The 13497-nt window shown below is 48.7% G+C and overlaps 1 protein-coding gene across 1 annotated transcript in view; it reads right to left on the bottom strand.

Moving 5' to 3' along the window:
* The window catches only part of SCNN1A (sodium channel epithelial 1 subunit alpha), a 185626-nt gene that overhangs the window by 47302 nt on the left and 124827 nt on the right, over positions 1–13497 (bottom strand). Inside the window, exon 9 of the mRNA XM_082269159.1 lies at positions 10557–10635. Coding sequence (XP_082125285.1) covers positions 10557–10635 — 79 coding nt within the window. The remainder of the gene's footprint in view (positions 1–10556; positions 10636–13497) is intronic.

Below are 13497 nucleotides of genomic sequence, written 5' to 3'. Positions count from 1 at the left end.
CAGGTGAGGGCCCTGAAGATAAGGGAGAGGAAGAGGGTGCCGGTGTGTGAAGCCCTGAAGTGTTTAGTAGCAGCACCACAAGTAGACACCTCAGCAAGGGGTGCTTAAAGTGGAGTTCCACCCTATTTTTATACTTACCTCCATCTTCTCGCTCCGGGTCACCTGAAAAAGAAATGGATAATAGCATATTTTTTTTTTTTTTTACTTACCTCGTAGCGAAGAAAATATACTTACCTTACTTCCTTCTTCCTCCTTCCTCGGCCGCGGCCCGTCGTCACTTCCTGGCTCTGCAATGATTCCTGGGAGCTGAACGTCATCGCTCCCAGGAATCATTGCGCCTGCACCGGCCCCGACGTCAGTTCCGGGTCGCGCGCGTCATCCCCTTCTAAACAGCTTCTGGGCATGCCCAGAAGCTGTGGAGGGATGACGCGCGCGACCCGGAAGTGACGTTGGGGCTGGCGCAGAGCATCGTGGGACCACAGAAGGCGGAAGAGGATCTCGCTGGCTTCAAGCTGCCCACATCTGAGATGGCAGCGCTGGACAAGACGTTTGCAAGGTAAGTATTTGTCCTAACAGGTAAGTGCAACCCGGGACAGATCCGAGGCTAGCCATTGTGGAATGCACCAACCCTGACTGTCCCGGGGGTATTAAAAAAAAAAAAAAAAAATCCAGGGTGGAACTCCGCTTTAAGGGAGCTAATGAAAGGACTTCTTTATGTGAGAGAGCAGTCCGAGGTCAGTTTGGAGTTAACCAACATCAGCCGGCGATGACCGGAATTTAGCCAGCGTCAGGTCAGCGCCAAGAAGCGTTTTTCAGTTGTCCCCAGAAAATTGTGCATAGTTCAGCCAAAGGAGAATCCCACTCATCCCTTCCCCCATCCAAGTTCTCAAATAAACCTAAAAAACCCAAAGATACCGGACCGGTCCTTGTCGCAGTGCTCACACTTGGAGGAACATGCACAGGGGTACTTTTGTTTTGTTGCACCCGGTGGCCCAGGGGGACCCATATCCAGCACAACAGCTGGGAATCCTATTACACTTACAACAAAGGAGCAAATTAGATAAAGGAAAATGTGAGAAGAAGAGTTGAGCGCCCCCTGCAGACTGCAGAACATTCACAAACAATATCTGAAGCTGAACTCTGTGATTTCCTTGAGTTATTCCTCAGACTTTGCTGTCATCTCTCACATCTGGCTTCAGGCGCCCGTAATCCCGTGCAAGGGGGGGGGGGGGGGGCCAGCCCAGTGCGCTGCCAGACGTGAGCTCGGGAGGATGAATCACTGTGACTGAGGAAATACTGACATGCGTGGGCAGAAAGCTTTGACAAACCCAGCTAATTATTTTCCTGGAAAATGGGCAGCAGTACAAGCTGCAAAGGGGGCAGAGGGGAGAGGGGGGCAGAGGGACCGGGGGCAAAGGAACGGGGGGCAGAGGGACCGGGGGCAAAGGAACGGGGGCAGAGGGACGGGGGGCAAAGGAACGGGGGGCAGAGGGACCGGGGGAAAGGAACAGGAGGCAGAGGGACCGAGGGCAGAGGGACCGGGGGCAAAGGAACGGGGGGGCAGAGGGACCGGGGGTAAAGGAATGGGAGGCAGAGGGACCGGGGGCAGAGGGACCGGGGGGCAGAGGGACCGGGGGGCAGAGGGACCGGGGGGCAGAGGGACGGTTTATATGAAGGGAAAGGGAGGAATAGAAGAACATTACTGGACACGATTCTGGAGACAATAATAATAAACCACCTCCAAATCACTACAAATGTTTTATTTATTATTACACAAACCGTATAAATGACATAACTCAGGATGAGGCTCTTTGATACAATGTGATGTAAAATCAGTTAAAGAAATCTTACAAGTTATTTATTTATTTATTTTTTTAATATATTCTTATTTAACCTCTTTTAACCCTAATAAACTCCAATTACCTCTGCTAGAGGGCTGCACTGACATTGGTGGACCGACACCAGCAGATGACACGGCTCCCCAAATCATCACTGACTGTGAAAACTTCACACTGGACCTCATGCAACTTGGATTCTGTGCCTCTCCACTCCTCCTCCAGACTCTGGGATCTTCATTTCTAAATGAAATGCAACATTTTCCACAGTCAGTGATGATTTGGGGAGCCGTGTCCTCTGCTGGGGTTGGTTTGTTTGGAGATCCCTGATTAGGAAGGTCCTCAGCCAATTTCGGATTATCCTGCATATATGGGACGCCTAACATCATATTTGTCTCAAAGGGTAAAAAAGTTCAGAGTCAACAACAAAGTCACTTGAGGAATGACTCGTTCAGGGACTTCCCTGCGCAAGTGACCGGCGGCTCCGATGTCCTCCGGTCACTGGCGATCTCCCGCTGGAGAGGGAGAAAGGCAGGCGGATGATGTAAACAAAGCCGCCTGTCATTCTCCCTGGTGTAACTGCAGAGATCATATGGTCCTGCTATGTAGGATCGTATGTCTCTGTGGTTACATCACAAGCCACGCCCCTTTACAGTTAGAATCACGCCCCTAGGTACACACTTAACCCCTGCATCACCAATAAAGTTACCCCTTCCCTGCCAGTGTCATTAGTACAGTAACAGTGCATATGTATAGCACTGATTACTGTAGTGATGTCACTGGTAACCCCAAAAGTGTCAAAAATGTCAGTTAGGGGTCCGATCTGTCCGCCGCAATGTCGCAGTCCCGCAAAAAAAAAAAATCGCAGATCACCGCCATTACTAGTTAAAAAAAAAAAAAAACAATAAAAATGACAAAAATCTTTCCCTTAGTTAGTAAACGCAATAACTTTTGCGCAATCCAATCAAAATACGCTTATTGTGATTTATTTTTTTTACCAAAAATATGTAGCAGAAAACAAATTGGCCAAAAATGTTAAATTTTGAATTTCAAATTTTTTTGGGGGGGAATTTCATATAAAAAAAATTTGAAAAATATTGTTATTTTTTCAAAATTGTCGCTATTTTTTTGTTTATAGCGCAAAAAAGTAAAAAAAAAAAAAAAAAAAAAAAAAAAATCGCACAGGTGATCAAATACCACCAAAAGAAATCTCTGTTTGTGGGGAAAAGAATGACATCAATTTTATTTGTGTACAGCATCGCACAACCGCGCAATTGTCAGTTAAAATAACGCAGTGCCGAATCGCAAAATATGGCCTGGTCATTAAGGGGGGTAAATCTTCCGGTCCAGAAGTGGTTAATGAGAGTTATCGCCAAATAAAGGGCCAAAGCAGAAATTCGGAAGCGGATCTGATGTATGATGGGGGTTTAGTCGTTAATTTTTCCACGATTGACGGAGATTTTTACATTTTTGCAGTCCTGAGCAGAAGATAAAATGTCACAGAAATGAGGAAGAAGTGAATATAAAGTTGCGATAACTTCCTGAAATGTCGCAGTCATGTGAGGGCGGAAAGTTGCGAAGCTTTTTTGCAGAACTGCAGATGTGTCTCTGTGTTGGGAAATCAGCGCCTCGTTTTTCCTGTCCGATGGGTCACCGACCTGAGGAAAAAGGAACCAATCTCTTCCAATTTCATGTTTGCTCCATTATCTTATATAAAGACGCCAGTGAAGCGCATCCAGGAAATATTCACAGCGCTTCACTTCTTCCACATATTCTTATGTTACAGCCACATTCCAACATGGATTAACCACTTCAGCCCCGGAGGATTTGGCTGCTCAATGACCAGGGCCTATTTTGCGATTCGGCACTGCATTACTTTAGCGGACAAATGCGCGGTCGTGCGACGCTGTACCCAAATAAAATTGACGTCCTTTTTTTCCCCACAAACAGAGCTTTCTTTTGGTGGTATTTGATCACCTCTGCGATTTTTACTTTTTGCGCTAAAAACAAAAAGATAGCGACAATTTTGGAAAAAAATAACAATATTTTTTAAATTATTTTATATGAAATTCCCCAAAAAAATGTAAAAATCTAAATTTTTTTAACATTTTAGGCCAATTTGTATTCTGCTACATATGTTTGGTAAAAAAAAAAAATCACAATAAGCGTATTTTGATTGGTTTGCACAAAAGTTATTGCGTCTACTAACTACGGGAAAGATTTATGTCATTTTTTTTTTTTTAACGAGTAATGGCGGCGATCTGCGATTTTTTTTGCGGGACTGCGACATTGCGGCGGACAGATCGGACCCTTGACTGACATTTTTGACACTTTTGGGGTTACCAGTGACTTTTCTACAGTAATCAGTGCTATACATATGCACTGTCACTGTACTAATGACACTGGCAGGGAAGGGGTTAACTTTATTAGCGATCCAGGGGTTAAGTGTGTCCCTAGGGGCGTGATTCTAACTGTGAAGGGGTGTGACTTGTGATGTAACCACAGAGACATACGATCCTACATAGCAGGACCATATGATCTCTGCAGTTACACCAGGGAGAATGACAGATGGCTTTGTTTACATCATCCGCCTGCTTTTCTCCCTCTCCAGCGGGAGATCGCCAGTGACTGGAGGACATCGGAGCCGCCGGTCACTCGCACGGGGATGTCAGGGAAAGAGTGGGGGCGGGAGTGGGCACGCGCTCGCCCCCTACAGGCTCCTGGGCGAACGACGTAGTACTACGTCACTTTGCCCAGGAGGGGCTGACCGCCATAGTAAATATACTTACGGCGGTCGGCAAGTGGTTAAATTCATTATTTTCCTCAAATTTCTACAAACAATCCCCCATAATGACGATGTGAGAGAAGATTGTGTGAAATCTTTGTGCACCGAAGAAAGAAACCATGAAGGGTCCCCCCAGATCCCTGGCCGGGGTCCTTCCCTTCAAGCCTGGGGCTCATCCTACTGATCCTGGGGCCCTTTATTGCAGTCCCGCAGTGGGACCCTTTCACAATTTCTGCAGTGGGCCCCCTTCCTGCCATCTTGGGGCCTCCCCACGGTGGTGGAATGCCAGGGCCCGGTCCCAAGTGTGACCTTTGCGATCCTGGAAGTTCACCCCCTGGTGTCAGTAGTTTTTATTTATTTTTTATTGTATTATTTTTTATCACTTCATTTTATTTTATTTTTTTACAATGTGACTGACTATGACTCTGTCCATTCAGAAAAGGAAGGAGCTGGTAAATTACATATTTACTGACCCCTTCCTGGTTCTCTTTTGTGACACATCCCCCGCAGCATCCGGCAGGAGAGGAGAGGGAGCACAGTGGGGTGGGGGTGGGGGGACGAGGGGAGCACAGTGGGGGGGGGGCAGCACAGTGGGGGGGGGGAACCAGGGGAGCACACAGGGGCCCAGAGATAGTAGAACATAAGTGAACTGGATAGGGGGAGTGGCGGGGGCAGGACAGTGGGGGGGGGGGGGCAGCACAGTGGGGGGGGGGGGGGGCAGGGGAGCACACAGGGGCCCAGAGACAGTAGAACACAAGTGAAGTGGATAGGAGGAGTGGCGGGGGCAGCATACAGAGGAACCAATCTCCTCCATTTTCCTCCTGCAGCTACAGGAGGAAAAAGGAGGACAGTGATTTCTCTACATGCTGCCCCCCCCCCCCCTCCTCCTATCCAGGTGTACAGGGGAGCCGCACAGGCCCTGGAGCATGGAGCCCGGTTGCAATTGCCACCCCTGTGGTTACGCCCCTGCTCTGACCCCAATTTTAGACCCTGGACTCACATTTTATATCAGAAACCGGTAGCTGCTATTAAACTGAATGGCCGGATTTCTTTCCAGGGGGCCAAGGATGTCTCCTGGCCTCTTTGTGCTACCGATGGAACCCTTGGCTACAGCCTTAGGAGCTTCTTCAGAGGTCGGGGCATTCAGGTGGGCCGACTGCTGGAAAGAACGCCTCTATAGGAGGACGGTCCTCTGCCTCCAGGATTCTGATTCGTCCATATCGGCCACCAGATACTCCGGACTGAAAGTCAGCTGGAGCCAATCACAAGTCCTGCCACCGGAAACACCGTCTCCTCCATTAGGAGTTCCCGAAAATTGCCCATTACAGTGGGAGGTCCAATATTTCTATTTTTAGCCAAGTCCTGGATTTTATTACCCTGAATGTAACCCCATTGCTCCAGACGCTGGACCATCGATACCAGGCAGAACCTTCCCCAATCCCTGATAGGTAATCCATTAACCACTTGAGTACCACCCCATGCAGATCTACTGCAGCAGGGCGACCCTCCTGCCTGAAATCCCGTACCTCTATGTCGGCTCACGCTCTGGGTCTGGGGCGCACCACCGGCGACCCGCTCTCACTGTGACTGGACACAGCGGGAGCCAATCAGCGGAAGCGATGTGTGCCGGGATCCCACCGATCATTCATGGGAGAGGCAGATGGACATCTTGTGTTTCTGCTAAGCCTTCTCACAGTACAAGCCCCTCCCTACACAGTTAGCAAGCACTCCCTAGGAGCACATTTAACCCTTTGATTGCCCCTGATGCTAACCCCTTCCCTGCCAGTGTCATTAGTACAGTGAAAGTGCATGTTTTATTTAGTACTGATCACTGTATTGGTGTCACCGGTCCCAAAAAAGTGTCACTTAGTGTTAGATCTGTCCGCCGCAATGTAGCAGTCTCACAAAAAAAAAAAAAAATTCGGTGATCACCGCCATTACTAGTAAAAAATAAAATTTCTGTAAATCTGCCCCATAGTTTGCAGAATGTGATAACTTTTGCGCAAACCAATCAATATCGGATTATTGGGATTCGTAGCAGAATACAGATTGGAATAAATGGATGAAGAAATTTGATTTTTTACATTTTTTTAATTGGACGTTTTATAGAAGAAAGTAATACATTTTTTTTATTGGGAATGTTTTATAGCAAAAAGTGCAAAATATTGTTTTTTTTTTTTCAGAATTGTCGCTCTTTTTTTGTTTCTAGTGCAAAAAAAAAAAAAAATTGCACAGGTGATCAAATACAACCAAAAGAAAGTTCTGTTTGTGGGGAAAAAAGGACGTAAATTGTATTTGGGTACATCGTCACACGACCATACAATTGTAACGCAGTGCCGAATCAAAAAATATGGCCTGGTCATGAAGGGGGGTAAATCATCCAGGGCTGAAGTGGTTAAAAAGGTTGGTAATTTAGTGCGTAATGGAGTACTCCTTCAATTTGAAGCTATGAAATCTATTGATCACCTAACTCACACCTGTTTGGATCGTTTGCGGTGCCTAGAATACCCAACTTGGACCAGCTGTCAGTGGGGAATATGGAGGCCTTGCTCCGTGGTGTTACTCTAATTAAAGCTTTGCCTACTCCGGGGTTTCTCAACGTTTTTCCGGTCAAGGCACCCTTTTTTCACAATCTCGAGGCACCACATTCCTAAAGTGTAAAAACTTAAATAATCGTTTTCCATATTCCAGCAGCAAACACACACATGGGACCCCCAACATTAGAGAGGATTTCGGTTCTTGGACCCCTTCTGTTCTCCATCTATACCGCCTCCCTTGGTCACTTGATAACCACCCATGGCTTCCAATACCATCTCTACCCCGAAGACACCCAAATCTGTCTTCTCCTCACCTCATTCCTTCAGTCTCTGACAAACTTACCCAGGACAGGGGCTTTGGAGGGGGCTGTAGGCTGGCCTCTTGCCTACGGACTATGGGCCCTGGCTATTAAAGGAACACTGCTCTTTGTGAGGTGTGTGCCTGGGGGCCCCCTTGGAGTAATGTCCCCAAGACACACAGACTCTGGGACTCTAGGTTCAGTGACCATGTTTAAGGCTCCACACAGTCAGACTCATAGCAGATGCTTATATCAGCTCAACCAACCGTCTTCCACACAATGTTAATCGTGATAATTAACTCACTTATGGTCTACTGTGGGGGTGTGTTTATACTTGTAATAATGTGTATTGTACTTCATGAGCTCGATGCCAGACAGTCTACCCTGGAGTGAGATCCTGATTAATCAAAGCATTGTCTAGGTGTGGATTCCCATTCACCTATTGTTTCTGTCTGGTGACTAATTTGATTAACTCTTAGGGGATCCTCTATGATGGGATTAGCCATGAGTCAGCTGTACCTGCTTATCTAACCATTGTGTGATGTTTTGGGGTAAATATTCTGGTCATTCTTCATGTAGTGACTGACATACTTCTCAAGTGTATAAAAAGTCTGTTTCTTCTTCAATAAACAGTTCTTGTTCTGGTTTGCTCCAAAACTGGTATTGCCAAGTTCTTGGGGTGACTATAGCCAGATTCATGGAGCTCATGTTCCAGAGCTTATGAAGCAGCTTCTTGGCGGAGATACCCAGTCAGGGTGTCCGGAGTCCGTCACATTGGTGGTAGCAGTGGAATTAAACCTTCATATATTGCTAGAGGGATATTGTGGATAAATATTACTGTCCCATTGGAAGTATTCCAAACCACATTCTGCTAAACAGCTTTGTGACGATACGGTGAAAAATGTCCATCCACACATCAGTGTACAACACCAGGGAAGGGAAGATTATCCACCAATGGAATTCTTCCCACAAACGTGTGACTAAACCCCAAGAGTGAAATTCCTCCATCAGGATAAGACGGCCTCTGACCATAACAAGGAGACCTAAATGGTCAACAACACCTGTGGCATAACCCCGCCAAGGCCTCTTGGGAACCGAGGAAACACAAATAGGTAATCCTATGGGTAGGTATCCACACGTCCACCTTTTGCTACTGTAGGTCTGCTGGCACCTGTGGTTCCACAAGCTTGTGCTCTGCTCTTGCTGCACTGACTTAGGAGACACGGATGGATGGAGACATGGATGGAGGAAGACACGGAATGGAGACACGGATGGATGGAGACAGATGGAAGGAGACGCGGATGGATGGAGACGCGGATGGATGGAGACCTGGATGGATGGAGACCTGGATGGATGGAGACATGGATGGAGACCCGGATGGATGGAGACGCGGGGGGATGGTGGAGTTTATATTGAATAATAACAATGAATAATTTGTGTTTTTAGGTTGCGGTGCTCGGATTCAGTGGAGTTCCGCTTTAGGCCACCATATCACTCTACTTTTACATTTCCATCGACTTGTATGAAGAGAAAAGCAAAGAAAAGGCCATGAAGAAACTGCGAGAATGGCGGCGTGGGAAAGCAGGAAGATGTCATGAACCATAAACATTGGAGAATCAAACTTCAGGACAATTCCTCCCCCAATGCGGTCCTGGGGGAGCTGATAAACTACTCCCGAAAAACTTAACTCTTGGAGTATCGCACTTTATAGGAGGTCTGCAATCATTCAACCTATCAGAGGCCCTCCGAGATCGAAGAATGATTTAGAAGCAGCGTTGACTTTTAGGCTGCAATTCTTACATTTGATGTATTTCCCTCCAATGATAGCAATGCCCCAAACCGGGGGAACATTCATTTTCAGAAAGAATAAGAAGGAATGGAGCCACCACACCCCCCATACACCCCCCCATACACTCCATACACCCCCATACACCCCCCCCCATACTCCACCCATACACCCCCCCCATACCCTCCATACACCCCCCATACTCCACCCATACACCCCCCCCATACCCTCCATACACCCCCCATACTCCACCCATACACCCCCCCATACACCCCCCCCCCATACTCCACCCATACACCCCCCCCATACTCCACCTATACTCCACCCATACACCCCCCCCATACTCCACCCCATACTCCCCTCCATACTCCACCCATACACCCCCCCCCATACTCCACCTATACTCCACCCATACACCCCCCCCCATACTCCACCCCATACTCCCCTCCATACTCCACCCATACACCCCCCCCATACTCCACCTATACTCCACCCATACACCCCCCCATACTCCACCCCATACTCCCCTCCATACTCCACCCATACACCCCCCCCATACTCCACCTATACTCCACCCATACACCCCCCCCCATACTCCCCTCCATACTCCACCCATACTCCCCACCCATACTCCCCACCCATACACCCCCCCCATACTCCACCCCATACTCCCCTTCATACTCCCCTTCATACTCCACCCCATACTCCCCTTCATACTCCACCCCATACTCCCCTTCATACTCCACCCCATACTCCCCACCCATACTCCACCCATACACCCCCCCCCCATACTCCACCCATACACCCCCCCCATACTCCACCCATACACCCCCCCCATACTCCACCTATACTCCACCCATACACCCCCCCCCCATACTCCACTCCATACTCCCCTCCATACTCCCCTCCATACTCCACCCATACTCCCCACCCATACTCCCCACCCATACTCCCCACCCATACTCCCCTTCATACTCCCCACCCATACTCCACCCATACACCCCCCCATACTCCACCCATACACCCCCCCCCATACTCCCCTTCATACTCCACCCCATACTCCCCACCCATACTCCACCCATACACCCCCCCATACTCCACCCATACACCCCCCCCATACTCCACCCCATACTCCCCTCCATACACCCCCCATACTCCCCACCCATACACCCCCCCCATACTCCACCCCATACTCCCCTCCCATACACCCCCCCCATACTCCACCCCATACTCCCCTCCATACTCCACCCATACTCCCCACCCATACACCCCCCCCCCACACCCCCCATATACCCTCCATAGAGGGGTACTTACAGGCAAGGCTTGCGGCATTTGGTAAAACAGCCGAGGTCATCCGAGTTGAATTGATTTCTCAGTCTGTAGTAACAGTGACCTGAAAAAAAAAAAAAAAAACAATATTTGAGATTTAATGGACATTTCTAGGAGGTTCGTTTTTTTTTTTTTTTAGATAAATCTAAAAATATCCGCTTGGCAATAATTGTAATTTTTCATGTTTTAAAAACATTTTATGAATTATAAGTCATTTCATGGAAGATATATTTTCTCCGCTCATTAAAAACAACGCATCCATTTACCCATCATGGCGTCCCCTCAGGGAGCCATGTGATTGGCCCCAAATTTATTCTGCAGCAGGACACCCCCCCCCAACATCCTACTAACGTCAGTGTAAAGGAGTCTGGTTTCCTCCAGACTTCACTGAACAGTAGATGGGGTACCTGGGTCCCACTGGTTTCCTTCAGATTTCTCCAGACAGTAGATGGGGTACCTGGGTCCCACTGGTTTCCTCTAGAATTCTCTGGATAGTAGATGGGGGTACCTGGATCCTGCTGGTTTCCTCCAGACTTCACTGAACAGTAGATGGGGTACCTGGGTCCCACTGGTTTCCTCCAGACTTCTCCAGACAGTAGATGGGGTACCTGGGTCCCACTGGTTTCCTCTAGAATTCTCTGGATAGTAGATGGGGGTACCTGGGTCCCACTGGTTTCCTACAGACTTCTCCAGACAGTAGATGGGGGTACCTGGGTCCCACTGGTTTCCTCTAGAATTCTCTGGATAGTAGATGGGGGTACCTGGGTCCCACTGGTTTCCTCCAGACTTCACTGAACAGTAGATGGGGTACCTGGGTCCCACTGGTTTCCTCCAGACTTCTCCAGACAGTAGATGGGGGTACCTGGGTCCCACTGGTTTCCTCCAGACTTCTCCAGACAGTAGATGGGGTACCTGGGTCCCACTGGTTTCCTCCAGACTTCTCCAGACAGTAGATGGGGTACCTGGGTCCCACTGGTTTCCTCTAGAATTCTCTGGATAGTAGATGGGGGTACCTGGGTCCCACTGGTTTCCTCCAGACTTCTCCAGACAGTAGATGGGGTACCTGGGTCCCACTGGTTTCCTCCAGACTTCTCCAGACAGTAGATGAGGGTACCTGGGTCCCACTGGTTTCCTCTAGAATTCTCTGGATAGTAGATGGGGGTACCTGGGTCCCACTGGTTTCCTCCAGACAGTAGATGGGGTACCTGGGTCCCACTGGTTTCCTCTAGAATTCTCTGGATAGTAGATGGGGGTACCTGGGTCCCACTGGTTTCCTCCAGACTTCTCCAGACAGTAGATGGGGTACCTGGGTCCCACTGGTTTCCTCCAGACTTCTCCAGACAGTAGATGGGGTACCTGGGCCCCACTGGTTTCCTCTAGAATTCTCTGGACAGTAGATGGGGGTACCTGGGTCCCACTGGTTTCCTCCAGACAGTAGATGGGGTACCTGGGTCCCACTGGTTTCCTCTAGAATTCTCTGGATAGTAGATGGGGGTACCTGGGTCCCACTGGTTTCCTCCAGACTTCTCCAGACAGTAGATGGGGTACCTGGGTCCCACTGGTTTCCTCCAGACTTCTCCAGACAGTAGATGGGGTACCTGGGCCCCACTGGTTTCCTCCAGACTTTTCCAGACAGTAGATGGGGTACCTGGGTCCAACTGGTTTCCTCTAGACTCCTCTGGACAGTAGATGGGGGTCCCACTGGTTTCCGCTAGTTCTGTGCTGATGGCACTGCTGGACATCTTCCGATGTGGAAGGGAAGTAAGCAGGTGGTGTCTTTCGTCTGCTGCATTCGGTTCCTTGGCCCGACCACTGTCTCTACGCTCCTTAGTGTTGCCTGATCAATGGTATCTTCAATGCTGAGAAATCCAGACAGATCCTTCTCCATCATGCTATATTATCAGGGAGACGTGTGATTGGCTCCAAATGTATTCTTCAGCAGGACAACCACCCCAAACATCCAGCCAATGTCATTAGGAACGATCTTTAGTGTAAATAAAAAGGAGCCCTGGAAGTGGTTTGGCCCCCGCAGAGCCCTGTTCTCCCCATCATGGAGTCTGTCTGGGATGAAGGATTGGAGGCAGCCATCATCCACAGAAGATCTGTGCTTAGTCCTCCAAGATGTACATAGAACAACCTACCTGCCGAGTTCCATCACCTACTGGGTGCAAGCCTACCTAGAAGAAGGCAAGGGGGGGGGTGGGGGAAGAAGGCAAAGAGGGAGGGGGCGGGGGCACCCAAAATATTGATTGGATTTCTCTTCATTTACTTTCAATTTTGGTAATGGATAAAAACAAATCATTAGCCCTTCGATTTCTGAAAGGTTTCCATGGTTTTATTATGCAGCTGAAGTCAGACCTTCCTTTCCTTCCATCTGAAATGATGCAGTTGGGAGGAAATGGAAGAAGCATTTTATATGTTTCAGTGCCGGTCAGGTGGGGACTAAAGAAGTTGCTGGAAGGATGGATGGATGGATGGATGGATGGCTGACGCCACTTGGATTTTGCAAGCTAAGACCACGGTTGAACCATAGGAATACAGAAAAGAGCACCAACTGCTGTCAAGTTGTTACTCCATGTATAGAGTTCAATACCGGCTCTATGTTCGGTCACTTGCTTCGCTCTGAGCCCATCCAAGGTTTACCCTGATGAGGGGGGTGGGGGGGTCGTTACCCTGATGAGGGGGGTGGGGGGGTCGTTACCCTGATGAGGGGGGTGGGGGGTTGGGTCTGAAGCGTGTTGGCTTTTATACGACTTATTTACCAACAATTTAAACAATCTTGGAATCTTTCACCCGGGTTTGGTCTGGTGCTTCTTTCTGTATTTCTATCATTTGAGCTCCTGTTGGGTGCCCATCGAGGGAAGCTTTGCTGGGTGGGAGCCGCCTCGCCTGAGCTATTGAGCTTGCTTTACATTTTCCTTCATAG

Source organism: Pelophylax lessonae, assembly GCF_965119305.1.
Source record: "Pelophylax lessonae genome assembly, chromosome: 9".
NCBI lineage: Eukaryota > Metazoa > Chordata > Amphibia > Anura > Ranidae > Pelophylax > Pelophylax lessonae.
The sequence above is the reverse complement of the archived record's forward strand: the minus strand, read 5'-3'. Positions and strand labels throughout refer to the sequence as shown.